Raw genomic sequence first — 25,288 nt, 5'->3', positions numbered from 1 at the left:
CATAGTAGGTGCATGGGTTTATTTCTGAGCTTCCTACTGTGTTCCATTGATTATGTATCTGTTTTTGGTGCCAGTACCATACTATTTTTATTATTATAGCTTTGTACTATAATTTAAAGCCAGGTAGCCTGATTCTTCCAGCTCTGTTTTTCTTTCTCAAGATTGCTTTGGCTATTTGGGATCTTTAGTATTTATATAAAAGTTTAAAAAAATTTTGTTCCAGTTCTGTGAAAAATGCAGTTGGTAATTTGATAGGGATTACATTGACTCTTGCAGACATTTCTCCAAAGAAAACAGAGATGGCCAATAGGCACATGAAAAAATTCTCGGTCTTGCTAATGATTAGAGAAATGCACATCAAAACTACAATGAGGTATCACCTCACTCCAGTCAGAAGGGCCATCATCAAAAAGTCTACTAATAACAAATGCCGAAGAGGGTGTTGGAAATAAAGGAGCCCTCCTATACTGTTGGTGGGAATGTAAATTGGCACTGCCAGTATGCAGAACAATATGGAGTTCCTTAAAAAACTAAAAAAATAGAGGTGCCATATGATCCAACAATCCCCCTCCTGAGTGTATATCTGGACAAAGGTATAATTGGAAAGATACATGCACCCCAGTGTTCATAGCAGCACTGTTTACATAGCCAAGACATGGAAGCAACCTAAATGTCCATTGACAGATGAGTGGATAAAGATGTATGTGCACAATGGAATATTACTCAGCCGTAGAAAAGAATGACATAGTGTCATTTGCAGCAACAGGGATGGACCTAGAGATTATCACACTCAGTGAAGTAAGCCAGACAGAGAGAGAAGAATAGCATATGATATTCACACTCAGTGAAGTAAGCCAGACAGAGAGAGAAGAATATCATATGATATTGTTTATATGTGGAGTCTGAAAAAAAATACAGTTGAACCTGTTTACAAAACAGAAACAGACCTGCAGACATAAAAAGCAAACTTATGGTTACCAAAATGGAAGGGAAGAGGGGATAAATTTGGAGGTTGGGATTAACATTTATGCACCACTGTATATAAAATAGATAACCAGCAAGGACCTACGGTATAATACTGCTGCTGCTGCTAAGTTGCTTCAGTCATGTCCGACTCTTTGCGACCCCATAGATGGCAGCCCACCAGGCTCCCCCGTTGCTGGAATTCTCCAGGCAAGAACACTGGAGTGGGTTGCCATTTCCTTCTCCAATGCATGAAAGTGAAAAGTGAAAGTGAAGTCACTCAGTCGTATCCAACTCTTAGCGAGCCCATGGACTGCAGCCTACCAGGCTCCTCCAGCCATGGGATTTTCCAGGCAAGAGTACTGGAGTGGGGTGCCATCACCTTCTCCGACTGTATAGTACAGAAATTCTAAAAAATATTCTGTGATAACCTGTAAGTGAAAAGAATCTGAAAAAGAATACACGCACACACACATGTATCTGAATCATTGTGCTGTACACCTGAAACTAACACAACACTGTAAATCAACTATGGATTGTTGTTTAGTCGCTCAGTTGTGTCTGACTCTTTGTGACCCCATGGACTGTAGTCCACCAGACTCCTCTGTCCGTGGGATTTTCCAGGCAAGAGTGCTGCAAAATATTGCCATTTCCCCCTCCAGAGGATCTTCCCAACTCAGGAATTGAACCCCCATCTCCATGTCTCCTGCCTTGCAGGTGGATTCTTTACCACTGAGCCATTGGGGAAGCCCTCTATACTTACATTTTTTTTTAAATAAAATGTTCTTTAAAAAAAAACCTCTGCAAGTGACTCAGAAACATATCTAGGTTTAGGAGCTATTATTCAGTCTCAATGCTGGACGTTTTACATAAGGGAAAACAGATTGTGATTTGCTCGAGCTCATAGAGTTATAACAATGCCTCCTTTGATTGTGTCGGATTTCCCTCTTATTAACTAATACTTATTAATTAATATGGTTAGTTTTTGCCCTCATGACTGATTAATCTTATCTTTTCTTTGATGGCTTTAATTGTTTGTGTTTTTTTCACAGAAAATAGTTAAGAAATAGTTCATTATTTTCCTTTGAATTTCTTGGGACCATCCCCCTGAGTAGACTAGTAGATGTTTTGAGAAATGGTTTGCCCACTCAGCACACTGTGAGTTTCTTCTGCTAGGAAAACACCTTGTCCTCCTTACATGGCCTGCACGTGCTGTGTAGGTGGTTCTAGTGGTTGTGGTTTCCTGTGAGCCCGTAACAGTCTGGCATTCCTGGATTGCTGCCTTGATTCTCAGCATGTTTCCATCGACCCAGAAAGATTGCTGTAGTGGTTTTTTGCTTGGTTATGTTTGCAGTTCACTGTCGTAGTTGTTATAAATTGACTTTAAATACCATAGTGTGATCTGATTGCAGCTGTTAGTAGAAACAGGTAAACTAGAGAAATAAACCTTTTTCTTTCCTATTATAATAATCTCATTGCTGCTAATAAGGTATTTTTTATACTGGTAGAAGAAAGCTGGTTATTTTTCTTGGTAATTACAATCATTTTGCCTTGTCTTAAAGTAATGATACAGTAGAATATAAAGTGTTTTAAATGTATCAGTAGAGTACAAAGTATTTTAATGTATTGTGATTTTTTAAATTAACATGTGTTTTTCTGATGACACTGTAAAGCTTGTTCATTGCAAATTTAAAACTATAGAAAAGCTCAAAAAGGAAAAAAATTTAGATCACCTGTAATTCCATGACCTGAAAACCATTGTTCTTTAGGTATATGACCTTCCAGATTTTTAAAAAGTGCACATGTATAGTGGTAAGTTATTTGTGATTTCATTCCATTGCTGGGTTAATGTTTATGTTTACTTAAATGTGATACAAATCTCCTACTTCACATTTCTGTATGCCTTTTAATGCCATGGTGTATATACAGTTTTCAATATTTGGTAATCATTTGCAGCCTTTTCTCTTCTTAGACTTCAACTTTTTTTCCCTTAGACCACCCTTCTTAAAAATTAGAGTATTTTGCTATTCAGGAGATTATTTTCCTTTTGTAAAATTTATATAATATGCAAAAAAAAAAAAAAAAAAAACCCAAGCTAAGATACCAATACTGTACAAAATTCTGCAAAGTTTTTAGCAAAAGTGAAGTGAGTAGAACATCTTCAGTTTCAAAAAGAAGGCAAAATGAGCTAATATAAAAGCCCTTCTGTACAAAACAGAGTAATTATAGAGTGTGATTTCACTTATCTGAGAAACTAGAAGAGGTAAATTTGTAGAGACAAGAGCTGAGGGAAGGGGAGATTGGGAAGTTAGTTTTTAAAGAGTTATTTTGAGATCATGAAGAAGTTCTGCTGATGGGTAGTAGCGGTGACTGTACAGCATTGTGAATGTGCTGAATACACTGGATTACACACCTCAAAACGTTAAAATGCTAAATTTTAGTTGTGTGTGTGTGTGTGTGCATGCTGCTGCTGTTTAGTTGCTAAGTCGTGTCCAGCTCTTTTATGACCCCATGGACTGTAGCCCATCAGGTGCCTCTGTCCATGGGATTTCTTGGGCAAGGAGTGGGTTGTCGTTTCCTTCTCCAGAGAATTTTCCCAGCCTAGGGATTGAACCTGAGTCTGCTGCATTGGCAAGCGAATTCTTTACCACTGAGCTACCTGGGAAGCCATATATATATATATATATATATATATATACACACACACACTTATATTATGTCAAAAAATCCCAGTGCATACAAATAATCTTTGCCTCTGTTTAGCAATTTTGATATTTAAGCTCCAGTTGCTTTCTTTCAATATAAAGAATCTTTTTTCCCCCTGTTAATTGCAGTATTTCTCTCATGCTAGCATTTTCCTTTCATAAGGCCTAGAGATTGTGTTTTGAATGGACAGAGGCCCACCCATTTGCTATAATTTAGAAACGTCTAGAATGTTATTTCAAAATATCAAGACTTCATAAAAACAAACCCTTGTTCAAATTTTCATGAAAGTGTTCTTGACTTTAGAAACTGATTCAAAAAAGTAGTAATTTCTTTTCTCCATTAATGCTTTATTAAGCTTTGTTGACCTATATAAGGGTTATAGACGAGGAGTGGGTAGGGGATTAGAAAGATTAGTGAGCCTCCACTCCTAAAAATATCAGAGTGATTTTTTTTTCTTAATCACATATCTGTAACCTGTCTACTCAGAGCAAACTCTGAGATGAAACCTAAAGAGTGCATTTCCCATTTTTCACTGCATATGAATACAAATACAGGCAGAATGATAACAATGACATATGTTCTGAAATTCCTTAAATCTCTAATTTATTTTAACATTTGAAAAAATTCAGAATCATTGTCTTGTAGGATGTCTTGTAAATGCTTGTTGGAGTGATAGAAAATTAGAGACTTTTTGTTAAGGATGCTAAACCCTGCCTTGTTTTTAAAAATTATTTTAGGCAGTTTACTGGGATATATACAACAGAGCAGGATAATAAGAAAGTAAAATGGTATTCAAAGATCAAGGAGAAATTAGCATAGAAACATTAGATGAAGTCACAGTTGCTGTTTGCTATTATTTTAAGATGTTATTCAATTGTTTCCTAGTAACCAAGACTAAAAGGAAAATGTGTTCAGTGATAAAATTCTTTGTCCATCAGAATCTTACAAAGTTATTATATTGCTGAAGTTTATGGGAAAAATTAATTTCTTAAGAAGAATCTCTTAAATTTCTTAGGAGAAGTTAACAGAAAATATTTTTATCAATAAACAAGTTGCCACAGTGACAAACATATACTTCCCCAGTGACCCCAGTGACTGTTTAATTGCCAGCATTTCTTCATTGTCTGCTGAGCAGCATTGCTACTTTATCATCAGGTGCTATGGAAAAATGGAATTGTGAAAGAAAATGCGTTGGCTGCTAATAATGCAGTGGCCTTCAGACTGTTCTACAGGGTGTTAATATTCCACAGAGCCCCCTCTAGGTGGGAAGGTGAGCCTCATAGTGCTGGGTTCTTGGCCACATCAGTGTTCCTTTTGTCTCATCTGCAGAGTGAGTTTCTTTATAAGATTTCATGTGAACAAAGGATTTAACAGGTAAAAAGATATTTGAAAACCACTGGTCTTATAGTAGAGTCGAGATCATTGTTTAATAAAAATACATCCAAGATCCACCCAAACCTGGCCCAACCACCTTAAGGACAGAAACCCTGTAATACTGTGAGACATGCTGGTACCATGGGATTTCGTTTCACGCGTTTTGATGCCATATAGGCTTCCCAGGCGGAGAAGGCAATGGCACCCCACTCTAGTACTCTTGCCTGGAAAATCCCATGGATGGAGGAGCCTGGTGGGCTGCAGTCCATGGGGTCACTGAGGGTTGGACACGACTGAGCGACTTCACTTTGACTTTTCACTTTCATGCATTGGAGAAGGAAATGGCAACCCACTCCAGTGTTCTTGCCTGGAGAATCCCAGGGACGAGGGAGCCTGGTGGGCTGCTGTCTCTGGGGTCACACAGAGTCGGACATGACTAAAGTGACTTAGCAGCAGCAGGCTTCCCAGGTGGTGCTAGTGGTCAAGAATCCACCTGACAATGCAGGATGCAAGAGATGCAGGTTCGATCCCTGGGTCAGGAACATCCTTTGGAATAAGAAGTGGCAAGCTGCTCCAGTATTTTTGCCTGGAAAGTTCCATGGACAGAGAGGCCTGGAAGGCTACAGTTCATGGGGTTGCAAAGAGTTGGACATGACTGAGCACACACACACAGATCAATATATAAAGCCACCCACCTATCAGCCAAAGATGTGTTCGTGTCATCAGTTCACAATCAGGAATAAAATAAAATATCGTTAAGTGAGGATCAAACATTAATATTCTGAAGAATTCAGTGTGGTTGCAGAGATAGGAAAGTTTAATCTTCTTGCTTTGTGGTAGGGAATGTATTGGTAAAGTGAGCTTTGAAATTGAGGTAATAACAGAATTTGAACTTTGATAAAGTAATGAGAATGCTCCGAAGTTAGCAACATTTCAGAAATTATGTTTTGTGGTTACCGATTTGAAAATAGATAAAATCAGCAGCACTTTGAGTAAACCCATATCACCTCCATCAGAGATGTAATTAATTATAGTTTCTAAATGCCACTAGATCAGTTCTAAGGCTCCACCAGTCTTGCATGGGGGCAAATTACACTCTGTCTCCTGCCCACTGCAGGGTTCCAGTCACAGATTGATGAAGGCTCGGTTTCACACCACGAGTTCCTCCAGAAATAAGAGATATATTATCCTGCTGTGGGTCACATGTGAACTGTTGTAGAAAAGCTAAATTGCTGAAGGTATTTTGCTGAGAAAATATTAATAGTTACAGCATTTACAAAGCTGGCTAGTGGGTCAGAGTCAATTCTAGGTTTTGCTGCTGACTGAGTTGCCTGGAGTGCATATACCTAATTTCACCCCCGCACCCCAGTTTCTTTTGTACATTTCCCAAAATGTGTTCTATAGACCAGTCTTGTCAGACCATTATTGTAGACCTTGAAACTCCAGGGGAAGTTTCAAGGGCCCGTGGTTAAATGAGTTTGAAATGCTATGTGCTAGATATGCTGTAAGAAATGCATAATGTGTAGTAGAATATTAAAGGCTCTAAAAAGTCTTATAGGAAAGAACTCAAATCTTTTGAACCTGTTTCTTGACATCTCTAAAGCACTTCTATTCCATGAAGTCCACTTTAGAAACCTGTATTAGGTGTCTTAGGCTATTAAAATTTTATACTTTTAGTTTGAATAAAAAATAGTTTTATCTTATTCAGTGTGGTCCTTTAATTTGTAATATCAGTGTGGAATCTTAAGGAAACACTGGAAAAAGCCTTTGATTGTACAGTATACTATTACTCATGGATTTTAAACACAGCAACACAGACAAGTATTATTTTGCCCTGTAAATACCAAAACTTCGGTTTGAAATGACTAGTCAGAAAATGGGTTCCCCTGCTTTTCAAGAGCTCTGTCCAATACATTGGATTCTCTCTAGAATGTTTCTATAAAGTGCCGTTTGATGTTAGACACAGTTTACATACAACATTTTTTTGGTTTGTTTAATGTAATTTCAGCTGTTATTGGCTCAAAGTATATAGACTCATGGAACTCTTTTTTAATGATTGTTCAGAAAATAATGTCTGGCATCCTAATAATGAAGGAAAATCAAGATGTTGTCATTTTGTTTATAGGATGGGGGCTGCAGATAACATATATAAAGGACAGAGTACATTTATGGAAGAACTGACTGACACAGCAGAAATAATAAGAAAAGCAACACCACAGTCTTTGGTTATCTTGGATGAATTGGGAAGGGGGACGAGCACCCATGATGGAATCGCCATTGCTTATGCTACACTTGAATATTTCATTAGAGACGTAAGTATCTTACATACCTTTTTTGTATCCTGACCTCAGTTTCTAAATATTCAACACTATCTTTGTTATAGTTGATCCTATTCCTGCAATTGATCATTCAGATGCTGTACATGGAACTCAAGTAGATTGGCCCTAAATAATGTTTGAGTTCTCTGATGTGTCTTCCTTTCTTTAGCTGAAGTGGAATAAACCTGGTCAGTAGGAGAAAGACCTCCTTGGCAATATTTCCACCTAGAAACTGTATCTTACTATCCTTGACAAACTAAATTAAGATCAGAGACCATCTACCTTCAACCCAATCCTTGAGAAAAGAACCAAATAAAAGATAGTGCCATTTTTGCCTTGTGAAATGCTTTTTCTCAGCAGTCTCCTAAAAGATCTCCATATAAGGCCTTTGAGCTGATCTTCTTGAGTTTCTGTTTTAGTAACCCCACTCCTTCACTGTGCGTCCTTTTTTTTTCCAGAGTTTGTTCCTAAGCATTTCAACGTACAATTTTACTTGTGTCAAACTTTCTATCCCTGTCACTTTCATCAAACTCTCCCCATTACATAGTTAATGATGATATATTTTGTTAAGATAAATATTTTCTTTAAAAAAAGAAATTCTGTATTTGCAAAACGGTATAGCTCAGGAACTTTTCTTAAATCATTATAGAAACTATATATCATGGATTCAATAAAGTCCTATATCTGCCTCCAAAACACATTTTTTTAACATTCAGTTAAGAATACTACTTAGCTGTAAAAAAGAATGAAATTTTGCCATGTTAAGCATCGTAGATAGGCATTATGCTAAGTGAAATAGGTCAGAGAAGGACAAATACCGTAGGATATCACTTTTTATGTAGAGTCAAAAAATACAGCACACTAGTGAATATAACAAAAGAGAAGCAGACTCGCAGATATAGAGAACAAACTGTTGGTAACCAGTGGGAGAGGGAAGGGGGAGAGGCATTATAAGGTTAGGAGGAAAAAGGGATGTTACAGGATTATAAATCATGTGTGTGAAACTTTTGAAAATTGTAACGTGCTATAGAATTTAAAGAATTTTTCACTTAATAAAAAATTATTTAAGATACTCCTTTTTTTTGAGCCTTCAGGAGCAAATTATGACAGAGCTGAACTTGTCAACTTTGAATTTAATTGTATCTACTCTGTAGAAGTCTATCAGCTACTATGGCCACATAACACATTACCCCTAAACTTAGTGGCTTAAAACAACAATAATCATTCATGATCTCTTGGAGTGTCTGGAGGTGAGGAAATTGGGAGCAGCTTGGCTGGGTGGTTTTGGCTCAGGGCCTCTGCTGAGGTTGTAATCAAGTTGTCAGCCAGGGCTGGAGGTCCTCTTACAGTGTGGCTCAGTCACATGGCTGGCAAGTTGGTGAGGCGATTGGCCAGGGCCCTCAGTTCCTTGCCTCGTGGGCCTCTCCATGGGCTGCTTGAGCATCCTTACAGAGTGGCGTCTGGCTTCCCCCAGAGGGAGGCATTCCAAGAGGCCAAGGTTAGAAGCAACAGAGCATTTGATTTTGCCATCATGTTGTTGAGTACACAGGGCCAGCGCTCTTCAGTGTGGGAGGAGGGTCCTCCAGAGCATGAACAATGAGGAGTGAAGATCGCTGGGGCCACGTTGGAGTCTGTCTGCCAGAAGCAGTTTGTCAAAATTCCAGAGAGTTATTTAAGAACCTTCAGGAACAAATTATGACAGAAGTGAATTTGTCACTTCTGTTTTCATTGCTTCTATAGCAGTTTTTGGATATTATAAATGTTGGTGAAGACAGTCTTAGTTTTAGGTAAAATTTATCTTGGAGGAAAGTCATTGAAGAGGATTCTTCAGGAACAAGAGTTCCTAACCTTTTTATGGTTGAAAATCTTTATTTTTCATGATGTCTATTGATCACTAGAATGGGGAAGAGAGGAGGCATCGGGAAGGCTGTGTGTTGCTGCATTAAGCTGAGTGTGGCCTTGATGAGGGCAGTGGTGTAACCCAAACCCTTAGATCTTCCAGCTAGAAATGCCTGCCAGCTAAGGGAAGGGGCTCCAGGGAGCCAGCTGGTCCTGAGATGCTTCAGGGCAGATTTAAGAGCAACTTGTCAAAGAAACCCTGCCTTAATAAGTTTATTTGTACTTGTTTTTAGACAGAAGACATATGTTCTGACTTTTAACAAGGCGGATGGCAGATGAATCAAAGCTGGAGTTCTTTAATTCGATTACCCTTTTCTGCTAAGTTTTAGACCAAGATTTGATGTTAACTTCCCCTAAGACAAGGATTTCTAGAACACATAGAATGGGTGCTTTGAAACAATGCTAATTAAGTAACTCACAAGTCCATACTGATAGTAACAACACAAAAGTAAATTTTAAAATGGTGGGGGTAGGGTGGGAAGAAGGGAAAGCTCTGCATTACAAAATGCCAGCTAATAAATAGAGAATGCTGTTTTTTAAACTGACATTTATCAACTATGACAATAATGACCGATTCCAGCAGTGATGATCAATAGATGGTAAGATTGTTGGAGAAAATGATAGCCACACAGTTTCAAAGTGTAATCCCACAAGTTATTTATTAATTAATTAAGAAGAAGAAAGGTGTCAGTACAGTGAAGAATGGGCATGCACTTAAACCAAATAATCAGATTTAGCACCCCCAATAATAGATTGACACCGTGTGCCTTTTGATGTGATATATTGGAAAGATTATGTCACCTACATGTATATGTAATATTCCTGGCATTGAATTTTGATCTGAATTTAATCAGGAGAAAACAGTCAGGTGAATCCAAACTGAGACAGATTATGCAGAACAACTGTCTTGGATACTTCAAAAATTTTAAAGACATAAAAGTCAAAAAAAGAGAAGTCTGGAGAAGTCTTCTAGATTAATGGGGACTAAACAGACATGACCAGGTGTATTACATGAGTCTTGATTTTTTTTTTTTTTTTAATATAAAGAGGTTTCTAGGGACTTCCCTGGTGATCCAGTGGCTGAGACTTCCAATACAGGGGGCCTGGGTTCAATCCATGGTTCAGGAACTAGATTCCACATGCTGCAACTAAGACCCAGCACAGCCAAATAAATAAATATATTAAAAAAAAATTTCTAAAGAACATTATTGGGACAGTAAGAGAAATTCACAGACTACATAATTAGTAGACAGTGTTAGTGAAAGTGTTAGTCACTTTAGTTGTGTCTGATTGTTTGCGACTCCATGGACTGTAGCCCACCAGGCTCCTCTGTCCATGGAATTCTTCAGGCAAGAATACTGGAGTGGGTTGCCATACCCTTCTCCAGGGGATCTTTCCAACACAGGGGTTGAACCTGGGTCTCCTACATTACAGGCAGATTCTTTACCCTTTGAGCCACTAGGGAAGCCCAAATAGTGATATATCAATGTTAAATTTCTTGAGCATAATAACTTTATTTTGGTTATGGAGAAGAATGTTTTTGTTCTCAGAAGATAGAATCTTAAGTATTTAAGGATAAAGTTTCATGATGTTTGTAGTTCTTAAATGGTTCCGGAAAAAAACTATGTGTGTTCATGTGAGTGTGTGTAGAGGAGGGAGGAAGGAAAAAAGGGGAAATACAGCAAAATATTAACAAATGGCTGTCTAGATAAAGAATTATGAATGTTCATTGTACTTTTCTTGCAGCTTTTATGAAGGTTTGAAATTTTTTAAAATAAAGTTGGAAAAAATTTTAAATTTAAAAATAAAATAATTTTCATTATGTCTCACTGCTTTAGGTGAAATCCTTAACCCTGTTTGTTACCCATTATCCACCAGTTTGTGAACTGGAAAAAAATTACTCACAGCAGGTGGGGAATTATCACATGGGATTTTTGGTCAACGAGGATGAAAGCAAACAGGATGCAGGTATGAATTGTTCTTGCCATAAGTACAACTATCATTCTTCTGGCTTTTGTGACGAATAACCCAAAATTCATAGGAGTATGAACTTACTGCTTATTAATAATAAAACTGTGAATGTCAATTGTAATTGACATTTGTCCAACATCATTTTCTCTAAGCTTTGGGTCAAACAGAGTTTGCATTTCTCCTCGCCATCTCTCAGTCCTTCTCTAGCCCTCTTTATCTCATTTTTCTTCAAGAAGAAGGTGGGGTGAGGGGGGAACATTTAGATTTTACTCCTAGGTCCATCTTAGGAAAGATGCCTCAACAGTCAAGTATATTAGTCATCTTTGACAAATACCCAATATAGTTCCCAAAATATGATTTAACATGAATTACTTACTAAGAGCAATATTCTATACTTGCTGTTCAGTTGCTCAGTTGTGTCTGACTCTTTATGACCCCATGAACTGCAGCACACAAGGCTTCCCTGTCCTTCACCATCTCCTGGAGTTTGTTCAAACTTGTGTCCATTGAGTCGATGATGCCATCCAACCATCTCACCCTCTCTTGCCCCCTTCTCCCCTTGTCCTCAGTCTTTCTCAGCATCAGGGTCTTTTCCAGTGAGTGGGCTCTTTGCATCATGTGGCCAAAGTATTGGAGCTTCAGCTTCAGCATCAGTCCTTCCAATGAATATTCAGGGTTGGTTTCCTTTAGGATTGACTAATTTGATCTCCTTGCAGTCCAAGGGACTCTCAAGAGTCTTTTGCAGCACCACAGTTTGAAAGCATCAATTCTTCGGCACTCAGTCTTCTTTATAGTCCAACTCTCTCATCCATGCATAACTACTGGAAAAACCATAGCCTTGACTAGACGGACCTTTGTCAGCAAAGTGATGTCTCTAGTATTCTATACTGGACATATGTTTTATCTGAATTTGACAAGGAAAGTGAATCTCAGGTACATTGGATCCCTCATGTCAGACACCTGAGTGGGAGCTGAGTTGAACCTAGAATCCATGTCCTCTGCCTGCAGGTTCTTTTCATCTCTGTTAGAACTGCTATGTGAGAGTTACAGTATTTTTTTCTTAGCCTTCCACTTACTACTCATGTCACAGAAATGAAACATTTCATGAAAAAAGAACGTCATTAGCCAATAAAAAAATTCAAGTGCTATTAGTAATGTAGTAGATTTTAGCATTTTTCCCCATGCTCAGTAGTAATTTTTTTAAGCCACCAGCCTGTGGGCCAGTGATGGTTTACACAGTTGGTGTGCTACAATGGAAAATCCGTTATCCAAGATACTTCATAGTCCAGATTTTATTTTGGAAAAGTAATAAGTAAGGATGGACCTGAAAAAGAAATCAGGCAACTGGCCCAAATAAAACAAAGCAGTGGACCTGAGATAAATACAATGTTAGGCAATCCTTGCCTTTTGCCACCATGCGATCTTGAAAAACACACCATAAATTCTCTCATGGAAACAGTTTCTCATCTATTCATCTGCATCCAAAGTGACCAGAGGAGCTCATAAGCTAAAACTCCATGGGATAAACAAAACAGATTTCACCAACAAGGGAGGGAGGGTCAGTGGTAAGCGTTTGATGTGAACTAACTGCTAACCCAGACCCTTATATCTTAAGTGTTTTGACTTTTTATTTTATTGATTTAAATTTTTATTCATGAACAGAATTTTAGAAAAACTAAATGATGCTAAAGACACGTGCTAACAGCAGTGGTCCCCTCGTCCATGCTTTTCCTCCACGGCCCCTCCTCCCTCCAGTCCCAAGGCAACTGTGTTTGGCTCTTTCATCCATCCGTTTCTTCCCTGGGTCTAAATACTGTGCTTATTTTCCTATCTCTTGGTTCACCAGCCTGACAGTATTACTGACTGCTTGTGTTAAATGAGGGTCTTCAGTCCTGCCTTCCTCTTTCCTCCTAGTGGAATGGTTTCACATTTTTCCTCTTTCATTCACATTCATTGTTTCACTGTTACTACCATTAGGTATTGCTTTCTCCTGAGGCACATAAGGAGACAAGTATGTTTTCTTTCTTTTACACCTTTTTTATCCGAGGTCATAATTAATTGTTTTTATTCTTTCATTTCATTGTTTTGAGTCTCTTGTTGATTCTATCCTCTAGTAACTGTAAAACGCCTCTCTAGACAGTTTTCACATGATTGCACGTGTTGATTCCAGGTTTCCTTACTGCGGTCATTCCTCCTGGAGTCCTATGTCCTCCTGCTCATCTGAACTGGTTTCTCCCTAGACCTCAGCTGTTGTCCCGAGACCTGCCTTGGTGTCATTCTGGGATGTCTCTTAACCTGTCTTCTGTTTGTTTACTTGCAAGTAACAGAATGCTTGGACTCACTCTGGCTCAGACAATGAGCATAAATATAATCTTGTATTATGGGAACCTCAGGAAGGGTGGGCTTCAGCTTCTCTTCTTTGCAGTTCTCCAGGCTTTGCCTTCCTGCTCTGCTAATTTCATCATCACACTAGTAGCAAGATGGCTGCAGTTCTTTTGGGCATCACATCCAGAACTGATAATGTCCGAAGGAAGAAAAAGGACCAGCATTTCCTGTGAGTCTTTCTTAGGAGCAGGAGAACTTTTCTTAGATGCCGACTAGGATCTCATCAGTGTCCTGTCTTATTTTCAGAATTGATTCACATGCTCATTCTTTTTTTTTTTAATTAATTTTTATTGGAATATGGTGGCTCAGTGATAAAGAATCCGCCTGCAATGCAGGAAATGCAGGAGATGCAGGTTCCATCCCTGGGTCTGGAAGATCTCCTACAGGAGGAAATGGCAACCTACTCCAGTATTCTTGCCCGGAGAAATCCCATGGATGTGGGAAATCCTCTGTCCATGGGAAATCCCATGGACAGAGGAGCCTGGTGGGCTACAGTCCATGGGGTCACAAAAAAGTTGGACACAAGGACTTAGTGACTAAACAATAACAACAGTAGTTGCTTTTACAATGTTGTGTTAGTTTTTGTTGTACAGCAAAGTGAATCAGTGCACATGCTCATTCTTAAACCACTTTCTAGAAGTGAGAATGACAAGGATAACTTTGAACAGCCTAGCCTAATTTGAATCAACATTTGGAAGTAGACATAAGGACACTATCCCCTGGGTTAAATGGTCAGGGAGTTAGTTCAGTTCAATCGCTCAGTCGTGTCTGACCCTTTGCGATCCCATGGACTGCAGAACACCAGGCCTCCTTGTCCGTCACCAACTCCCAGAGTTTATCCAAACTCATGTCTATCGATTTGGTGATGCCATCCAGCCATCTCATCCTCTGTCGTCCCCTTCTCCTCCCGCCTTCAATCTTTCCCAGCATCAAGGTCTTTTCCAGTGAGTCAGCTCTTCATATCACATGGCCAAAGTATTGGAGTTTCAGCTTCACCATCAGTCCTTCCAATGAATATTCAGGACTGATTTCCTTTAGGATGGACTGGTTGGATCTCCTTGGAGTCCAAGAGACTCTCAAGAGTCTTCTCCAACACCACAGTTCAAAAGCATCAATTCTTTGGTGCTCAGTTTTCTTTATAGTCCAACTCTCACATCCATACATGACCACTGGAAAATCCAAAGCTTTGACTAAATGGACCTTTGCTGTTAATGTCTCTGCTTTTTAATATGCTGTCTAGGTTGGTCATAACTTTTCCTCCAAGGAGCAAGCGTCTTTTAATTTCATGGCTACAATCACCATCTTTAGTGATTTGGAGCCCAGAAAAATAAGGTCTGACACTGTTTCCACTGTTTCCCCATCTATTTCCCATGAATTGGTGGGACCGGATGCCATGATCTTCATTTTCTGAATGTTGAGTTTTAAGCCAACTTTTTCACTCTTCTCTTTCACTTTCATCAAGAGGCTCTTTAGTTCTTCTTCATTTTCTGCTCTAAGTTTGGTGTCACCTCTATATCTGAGGTTATTGATATTTCTCCCAACAGTATTGATTCCAGCTTGTGCTTCATCCAGTCCAGTGTTTCTCAGGGAATTAATCCCTTTATAAATAAGGGTTTTCTTAGAAGTGTAATAGATTTTGGAGAAGCTGCTAATAATGTTAATTAAAGGAGATAAAATTTTTAAGACTCTGCATGAATGAAAATGTCTCCATTATACCTTCACACTGGATTTATAATTTAGCTAGGGCTAGAATTTTAGGTTGAGAATTATTTTCTCTCAGAAACTTGAAGCATTGCTCCATTGCCTGCTCACATCCAGTATTACCCCTGGCTGTATCTAGGCTTCATCCTTTGCCTCTGACCTAATCCCTCTTCTGTCTAAATTCGAGGCTATTGGTCATCAGTTAATTTCCCAAAGGCCTTTTGGGTGCCAAGACTCTGTGTTTATCTCTTTCCCTTGGGGTGGTAGATAAATCAGTGGACCAGCAGTGACAAACCTGCGTTTTAGTGTCTTCCAGATCTTGGACAAGTCACCTAATCTCATCCGTGTCTAATAAATTTTAGGAATCTCTCCTGAAAGTGACTTCAGAAACTATTTGATCAGCACACATCTGTTTAATAACTGCCTAGAGAAGTTTTGCTTTAAGACAGTTGTGCTAAATTTCCCTGTAACAAGGAGAAACTTGAATGATTGCTTTCACTGACTCTAAGCAGTGCCGGATAAGCTTTTCAATAATATCTGTTTAAGAAATGATCATTGGAGAAGGAAATGGCAACCCACTCCAGTATTCTTGCTTGGAGAATTCCACGGACAAAGGAGTCTGGTGGGCTACAGTCCATGGGGTCGCAAAGAGTCGGATACGACTGAGCGACTAACACACACACACACACACACACACACACACACACAAGAAATGATCATAGCTTATAAGGAGAGTCCTCACCATGAGCTTTTATTTGAGGCTGTAAAGACATGAGTTGTTTTTACCATCTGCTCTCTGACCTGGCTCTTTCTGCCTCCACATTTCCATCTTACACACAGACACACACATATGCACTCCCTGTCCTCTCTCTTTCTCTGTTCCTCCTCCCACTTCTTACCTGTCCTTCCCATGGAAGAGTGGTGAAAGATAGTCTTAAGGTAGAACCTAACTATAATACAGCTCCTTCAGGTGATTATGGAAGAGTGGTCACATTATTTACCTTGATGCTGCTCTAAGAACTACCATGCTGTGTGCTAAAGTCACTTCAGTCATGTCCAACTCTTTGTGACCCCATGGACTGTAGCCTGCCAGACTCTTCTGTCCATGGGATTCTCCAAGCAAGAACACTGGAGTGGGTTGCCATTTCCTTCTCCAGAGGATCTTCCCATCAGGGGTCAAACCTACATCTCTTATGTCTCTTGCATTGGCAGGCGGGTTCTTTACCACTGGTGCCACCAAGAACTACCATAATCATTACTAAAGTAGAGGCTACATATGGTGACAAATTCAGCAGTCGTTTGTCCTGAGATGTGTTAATGAGTCTTTTGGGGCAACAGATATAATTTAGCTATATTTTATAGCTGTATTTAAGAAGCATCTTTAGCTAGCTATATTATATATACTACATATTATACATATTATATGTATATAAAGCAAAAAAAGAAAAAAGCTGTCAGCAAAGCAATGTTTAAATGAGGGGAGTTTGTGGAATTCAGCAGGCTTTCAGTAAAGGATGGATGGATGGATGGATGAATGAATGGATGGATAATGAATGGACAGATGGACTGACAGATGAATTAATCTCATTTTTAGAAAGGTCATTTTCAAATCTGGATTATAGAGGTGAGGCTGGAGGTGAAAACATCAGTTAGGACTAGCCTAGTTGAAGTGATAAAATCTGTGTTTGTCTTAAAAATGAAGAGAGTTAACTTTTTTGATACCCCACTGCTGTTCATTTCACTTTGGGTCTTGTGAGCAATTGAAGGGTAACAAAAAACTATCCAGGTTAGCAGGCACTGGTTTCTGCATGCTTCCTTCCTAGTCTTTTCCCACCCACTTCGTCACCTGTTCTTTGTGTTCCTTTAGTTTTCTTTGGAGGTAAAGGATATTCTTAGTGCTTTGCGATATGAGTTTTAGTCTGTGTATTCTGAGAGTGTCAGCATTCTTTTCACCTCCCACCTCTAGCACCCACCCTTAGAAAGATATTATTTGTCTGTTGCTGAATTCTTAGAGGAGATTAAAGACATTTCCATTATCCTTTTTTCTCTGTTGTGTTCAGTCTTTGGGCTTTTTAGCTTGTAGCTGATAAAAGAGTAAAGCTTACATATTTATCAAATGAAATAATGTTATGAGAAAAGCTCCTGATAAACTTATAATAAGTATACCAGGGTCTCAGAAGTCACCATGAATCTGGTCATCTTGGCCATTTTTGCAGTAGAGTGCAATTATGTTGAAGTTTATAATAAAAGCTGCATAATCCTGAATTGCTTTAGATTTATCAAAGATTAAACTGTATGCAGCTGTTGGGGAGGAAGAATTTGTTCTTGGTTCTTTGGGTGATCTGATAACCAAATTAACATAAAGCAGATTAACTGGAGAAAAGCAAATTTAATTATGTACCTACAGGGGCCCCAGAAGAATATGAGGGTCAGTGAGGCAGTTGAGGCTTCTCTACCATCCTGAGCTAAGGAATGGGATAGGAGAAGGAGCTTCAAAGAGGAGGAGGGTAATTGATGGGAAAATGGGAAAAACAGATATTTGGTAGTTAGTTTGTCTTGCCATATGCATAGGTCATTCTGATAAAAGTTCTCTCTGGTAATAGTCTGTCTCCGAGCCAGCACCCCTCTGCCCATCTAAATTCTTTTAGGCCATTGAAGGGGGAGCTAGGTCTTCCTGAGCCTTTTGAACCTTCACTATCTTCAACTCAAGAGAGTCTGCATGCCAAAATGGCACATTTTGTTCTGAATACCTTCGCAGCATTGTCTTTGTATTACTGTACTTCAGTTCAGTTCAGTTGCTCTGTTGTGTCCGACTCTTTGCGACCCCATGGACTGCAGCACGCCAGGCCTCCCTGTCCATCACCAACTCCTGGAGTTTACTTAAACTCATGCCCGTTGAGTTGGTGATGCCATCCAACCATCTCATCCTCTATCATCCCCTTCTCCTCCTGCCCTCAATCTTTCCCAGCATCAGGGTCTTTTCCAATGAGTCAGTTCTTCGCATCAGGTGGCCAAAGTATTGGAGTTTCAGCTTCAACATCAGTCCTTCCAGTGAACACTGTACTTCATGATATCCCAATTCTTTAAAAGTTTTAGCTTCAAGCATATGTATTAGGTGGTAGACTGGTGCCGTAGGAAACAGATTCTGAAATTTGAGTGTCAGAGTTTTATTGAGGAATGCTTTCACCATCAACACCCGAGCAGGACTGGGAAGTTCTGGGCTGCGTTACAGTTGTAAGACTTCAGCCAACTCTGCAGAGAGCCCAGTCAGGGGTTGGTCCTTCAGAGTCACCTCAGCTTGAGGCGAGAAGGCCAGACTTTTATGCCTTTTATTATCTATTGTTCCATAACAAATTTCCCCTAAAACATAGCAGCTTAGCACAGCAACTGTTTATTATCTCATAATTCCTGTCGGTCACGAACCCAAGCTGAACACCTCACAGTCTCTCTCACAGGCTTCATCCAAATATTGGCCAGGTAGCAGTCACTTCAAGGCCTGACTGTGGGACAGCCCACTTCCCAGCCCTCTCACATGCTGTTGGCATACCTCAGAATATCCACTTCCAAGATCATTCACACAGCTGTTGGTTGGCCTCCAGACCCTCACTAACTTGTTGACCAGAGATGTCGGTTTCTTTCCATGTGGACCTCTCCATAGGGCAGTCCACAGTATGGCCACTGGCTGCCTTTAGAGCAAACAGGGAGGAAAGTGAGAGTGCCCGAGACAGGCCACAGTCTCCTGCAATCTAATCTCAGAAGTGACGTACCATAATCTTTGTCGTATTCTACTCATTAGAAGCAAGTCCCTTGGTTCAGCTCACAGTCAGAGAGGGAGAATGACTCAAGGACATGGACAGCAGGAGGCAGGGGAGCTTCGGTGGCCACCTTCGAAGCTGCCTATCAACCCCTGTGGCAGCCAGTCCACTGGATGCAGGCTACCCAAGATGGGAGGTGACCTTGGGCGAAACAGCTTTCTTCAGCTGCGGAAGTTCCCAAAGAGAGCACACAGCTGAGGGTTGCTCTGATAGTTGGGGCAGTCTGAATGGGATTTGGATGGTACCAAACAGCATCCACGGGCTTTCCAGGTGGCACTAGTGGTAAAGAACCCTCTTGCAAGAGACCAGGGGTTCGATCCCTGGAGGAAGGCATGGCAACCCACTCCAGTATTCCTGCCTGGAGAATCCCAAGGACAGAGGAGACTGTGGGCTACAGTCCATAGGGCTGCACAGAGTTGGATATAACTGAAGCAATTTAGCATGCACACATGTGAACAGTATCAACTTTAATATGTATAACTCTTTTTTAACTAGGATATTTAATAAGCCAGAATTTCTCAGTCTTGTTATTTAAACTATGCAACATGTATTATTTCCTTATCTGTTTTTGTGGCTTTGTTTCTTGCACTCTTGGAAACATCCTTTATATATGTTACTTTACAGAGTATATTACATACAAGACTGGTAAATACATTCTTTCACTGGAAAACACTTTAAAAAAAAAACCAAAACTGTTTTTAAAGGAGAAATTATATTGTACCATGTATCAGAATCATTCTCTTTTGGGTATAGAAATTCATTTGAAAATTTTCAGCAAGCATCATACAACTAAATATTTCTTAACTTACAATGAATAATTGTTAAAAAGCATTTTAACTAAGCTAAAAGATAGATCCTAAATGCAAAAGCATTTTCAAAACAGTATTTACCCTTTTTCTAGATATGTAATATTGATAAAAGAAGGTAACAGCAGATTAGGAATAATGGATTTCTTTTTCAGATTACAAATTTTAATTGAATAAAATTATACAGATTTCTATTTTGTCTTTAATTTCTTTCAATTGTCAAGTGTGGTTTGCTTTATCTCTCTCTTTCTTTTAACTTTATTTTTTTAGGTGAAGAAGACCAGGTCCCTGATTCTGTCATATTTCTTTATCAAATAACCAGAGGAATTGCAGCAAGGAGTTATGGACTCAATGTGGCTAAACTAGCAGATGTTCCTGGAGAAATTTTAAAGAAAGCAGCTAGCAAGTCCAAAGAACTGGAAGGATTGGTAAATATGAAAAGGTCAGAATGATTGTGCTGCATTTTTGATTTATAATGAACTCTTCCAAGTTGTCCCAGGAAGAGGATTGTCCTGTAAATGAACATCAGATCTTCCTTCAAGCACCTCTTCAAATATTCTGAAACATTCAATTATGATAAAATGAAAATGGTTCTTCCCAAAGCCCATGTGAAATCATTTAGGCTTCTCTAGTCAGATCTTTATCTGTTAAGTTGCTAAGTTGGTTTTCCAATCATTTTTCTAAAGAATTAACTCCTTAGTGTATACCAACACATTGGTTGCTTAAAATATTCATTTATGAAGACTATTACTAATGGAAACCTCGATATATAAATAATATTTAGAGTATTTCTTTTATACTCTTTTATGCTCATTCAGATATGCAGCAGTTACATTCAGAAGTGAAGAATTCTGTCAAAACGTGAATGAAAATAATAGTACTGGGTTAACCAAAAAGTTCTTTAGGTTTTTACATAACATCTTACAGAAATGCCTGAATGAACTTTTTGGTAAAATCAGTATCACAGAGCTAGGTGATTAGAGTCGGTATCTGTGCATGTCACTTACTTTGTGGATTTGTTTGTGACAGATTTTTTATTCTAAACAAACTTCTCCACCACCTAGAATGCTTTATGTGAATGCACTTTTACCCTGGACATCCAGTGAGTATGTAGTCAGTATATAAACTGATCGTCATACAAACCTGAAACATACTTTGGAAGGAAGATATTCCTAGGAAAATATCCTATTAATAAATAATCAATTGCAGCCTTTTGTTTCCCAAATATAAGATTATATTTTAAAACAGCATAAACTCCTCGCCCACCTCCTACCCCACCCTGCTCTGCCTGAAGAGTGTAATTGACCTGGGGCAGGATATTGTTGCTCTGGTCCATGACCATGTGATCTGGAGCGAATAGGCTGTAAGTCAGATAGAACATCCTGGCTGGCTATTATGCTGTCGGAATATTTTTTAGTTCTGGGAATTATTACCAATTTAAATATTGAGCTATGAACACCTGATATTTTAGTTAAAGAGACAGTTGCCAGCTTGTATACCAACAGTCCTGCAAGCAGCTTCTCCTCCTCTTCTTTCTTCCTCTGTGTTTCTGCCTCGCACTCCTAACCTTGCCATGGTAACCGGTGGTGGGCTAGGTCCAAAGTGCTGGAATACTACAGCACTTTGTCGTTGGTGGCATTCTCTGCTGGATCCTTTCCACAACACCAGATAGAAGCAAATGATTCAACCAGCCACGGGCTACTTCCAGTTACTTGTTACAAAATAGATTCACATAAAATTTTTCTAGAGGGAAAAATGATCATCTATGAGATTTTAAAAGTAAGCTTAGCCCTTAGTTCTGCTCAGAGTCCACAGACAACTTTAATCCTCTCTTGTTGTCTTCTTATTTTTCTTTTTTCATAAAGAAACTGGAATTGAACTTTACTACAAAAGATGCAAGATGGCAGTAAGATATAAAAGTTCTTGTAGGCTATAAAGCAAGAGCAGTAAAATTCACAGGTTATTTATAAATATTTTAACTCTTCCAAAAGACAACTACTATATGGAATTTAGAAAGATGGTACCAAGGATCCTACATGCAGGGCAGCAAAGGAAACACAGATGTAAAGAACAGACTTTTGGACTCAGTGGGAGAAGGTGAGGTAGAGATCATTTGAGAGAACACCATTGAAACATGTACATTACCATATGTAAAATAGAGGACAAAGTGCAAATTTGATGCATGAAGCAGAGTACCCAAAGCCAGTGCTCTGGGACAACCCAGAGGGATAGGGTGGGGAGAGACTGTGGCCTATTCATGTTGATATATAGCAGAAACCATCACAATATTGTAAAGTAATTATTCTCCAATTAAAATAAATTAATTAAAAAATAAGAAGGGAAAAATATTTTAGCTCTTCCAATTAGTATATAATATTTTAAAATCTAGAAAGTTAGCTTAATAAGACAGAGAATTGTAGAAAGAGGCTGCATTGGCATGATATCTGATGATTTATCAGGACAAACTGTATTTGTTGTTTTTCCTTTTCACTAAAAGTGGTTATCCCATTGATTTCATTGGTCACAGAACCCAAACTGAATCTGGTGCATCCTTATGAGTGTGTTAATAGCTAATATTTATTGAGTGCTTGCTATGGATACCAGCAAGTTTAGGTAGTCAGTCCTTTGCAGCAGCCTAGACACTGTAGCCAGGTACTATTCTTATTGCTTTACATACATTAATTCACATAACCCGTATGATAACCTTGTGAAATAGATACTGCTCTCATCCTATGTTGTAGTTGGGAAAAATGAGGGTAGGAGACTGACCGGGAAACCAGGGTCACCCAGCTAGTTGGCGGTAGAGCCATGATTGGAACTCACATTCCCTCTGCAGACCCTAAATATTGGGTTGGTCAAAAAGTTCATTCAGGTTTTTCCATAAGATGTTAATATTTAACTGGATTGCATTTTTGCAGAAAGAAAAGTAGGTCTGTGTTATGTTGGCATTTTACTTTCCCAATAGCCTGCATTATTTTATTAAATCAATTTCACTTTTCATCCTGTGAGCACACACAGCCTCTAGCTGAGTTAGAAGAGGGAGGAAGCTGTACCATCCCCTCCCTGGAGCTGATGAACAACCTTGGTCTCTTGATTAAAGCAGCCGCCCTGAGAACTTCTTTCACCAAAAGGCTGATGCTCCCCACCATAGCCTCCTAACCATACAGCCTGCCTGCTATTCTAATATTACAGACTTTTCATAGTTTTGATGGGATGGACTGGCCCCTAACAATTCCATTTATAAAAGAAATGGTATTTTATTTTCTGTCCAGGAAAAAGCTAAAATGTTTTACGAAGCTATGGACAGTAAATGATGCAAAAGACTTGCAAAAGTGGACGGAAGAAGAAATTACAGACGTCTCTTTGTGATGAAAATGAAGGCTACGTTTTGGAACCAAAAAATAGAGAATTAAAAATGCCAACTCTGTGAAAACAACTCTCCAGTAACAGCCCATCTTTGTGTGATGTGAGCATAAAGCCTGACCGTGGCATATTCCTTTCAGAAACAGGGAGGCCTTTTGTGTAGGTTCCTGCTATCCTGATTTTTAAAGTATAAACACTTTTGAATATTAAGATTCCTATCATGTCATTAGAAAATCTCATGGACAGTAAGATTCAAATAAAATAAAAAGCTTCTAAGTAAAATCTGAAGTAGACTGTATAGTTCATGAAGTTTTAGAGGCTGATATAAAAAGTAAAGCATGATTTTATTTGTTTCAGTTCAGATAATTTGCAGCTGGGTGAAATGTCTGGCAGGAATATACCTTTTATTCGAACTGAAATAATTTTATGATACCACCAGTTTATTCACTGTGAGCATAAGAATTTTTGAAAAGAAATAGAATTGTCAGGCTGTTTAGAAACTAGAGCACAGAAATAACAAGGTCATGAAATTTGAGAAGTTAAATAGTGTCATAGTCTTAAGCAATTTGGAGATTGTTGGATGAAATTATTTGTCATTCATTTCAGTAATAAACATTGATAAGTACTTGGTATAATTTATGATCTTTTTCCTATTGAATTTGGGGTTTAGTTATGGAACCAAGGTTGCTGTTTTTTCCATGTGCACAGAACTGAGCTTTCTCACTTTGGACCTTTCTACTATCTGATACAGCAAATGCCTTATAGCTTTGTTGATTCATAAAAGCACTCCCTCCCTGCAAGGTTAGGGTAACACATGATCATCTATGTCCCTGAGCTTTCTATAGCACTTGAAACCTGGCTTCTCATATGCTTTTTGTTTCTTGCACAAAGCTTCTGTATCCTACTTCCCACTCAGTTTTCATTCTTACTCAGTGAAATGCCTTCCACACATTTGATGGTCATATTTCTAATTTCTTCTTTAGGTTATTTCGTAACAGTGGCCATAACAGTGAGCCATGAAGACAGACAGTTGAGTCTCTCCAAGTTGATGAATAGTGATTGGTTGCTACACTTAAAAAAAAAATTTATTTATTTATTTGTGTCAGGTCTTAGTATTTGGCATGTGGGACCAAATTCCCTAACCAGTTCAAACCCAGACCCTTGCATTGGGAGCAGGGAGTCTTAGCCACTAGATCACCATTACACTTTTGAGTCACTTATACTCTGCTAAGTCACTTCAGTCGTGTCCGACTCTGTGCGGCCCTGTAGACGGCAGCCCACCAGGCTCCCCTGTCCCTGGGATTCTCCAGGCAAGAACACTGGAGTGGGTTGCCATTTCCTTCTCCAATGCATGAAAGTGAAAAGTGAAAGTGAAGTCGCTCAGTCGTATCCGACTCTTAGCGACCCCATGGACTGCAGCCTACCAGGCTCCTCCATCCATGGGATTTTCCAGGCAAGAGTACTGGAGTGGGGTGCCATTGCCTTCTCCCAACACTTACACCCTAGCCCTTTATGGAGTTAGAATAGGATGTGGTTTGATTCCTCCATCCTTGAATTATATGTTTCATTAATATATAATGAAATTCTCAAAAATATCTCAAAAGAGAGTTAGTTGGGATTTACTCTTTAAATTTTAAATAGCAGCACTTTTTAAACAATATTTCAATACTCAGTAAGACTGTCAATGTTTTATGTTAACAGAGGTAGTGCTGTAAAGGCAGGTCAGCAGAAAAAGCAGATGAATTCAGGAATGTCACACCCATGGCCGAGGAGCTGCAGGGACCAGCAGTCACTGCTCATGTCCAGGTGGACATTCTGGGCCATCTCTGGCTTGCCCAGGTCAGTGTCAACATTCAAGCAGGTAAGGGTTTCAGGAGTACCATGTCCAGGCAGTGACAGACCCCAGAGTCTGGCAAGTGACAATGTGGAACGTTGCAAGGTAGATTCCCTAACATAAAGCGGGATATCAGCTAGTCAGTTTGAGGGA

General features: G+C 39.1%; 1 protein-coding gene across 5 annotated transcripts in view; it reads left to right on the top strand.

Annotated features, from left to right (window-relative positions):
- Positions 1 to 23,936, top strand: part of MSH3 (mutS homolog 3) — a 183,296-nt gene extending 159,360 nt beyond the window's left edge. For all 5 annotated transcript variants that reach the window (XM_006065108.4, XM_006065107.4, XM_044947345.2 and 2 more), the window contains exons 21-24: positions 7,169 to 7,355; positions 11,099 to 11,228; positions 20,209 to 20,380; positions 23,211 to 23,936. In XM_006065108.4, coding sequence (XP_006065170.2) covers positions 7,169 to 7,355; positions 11,099 to 11,228; positions 20,209 to 20,380; positions 23,211 to 23,307 — 586 coding nt within the window. In that variant the 3' untranslated portion in view covers positions 23,308 to 23,936. The remainder of the gene's footprint in view (positions 1 to 7,168; positions 7,356 to 11,098; positions 11,229 to 20,208; positions 20,381 to 23,210) is intronic.
- Positions 23,937 to 25,288: the final 1,352 nt, after the last annotated feature.

Source organism: Bubalus bubalis, chromosome 9 (genome assembly GCF_019923935.1).
Source record: "Bubalus bubalis isolate 160015118507 breed Murrah chromosome 9, NDDB_SH_1, whole genome shotgun sequence".
Lineage (NCBI taxonomy): Eukaryota > Metazoa > Chordata > Mammalia > Artiodactyla > Bovidae > Bubalus > Bubalus bubalis.
This window is presented reverse-complemented; position numbering and strand designations above follow the sequence as displayed.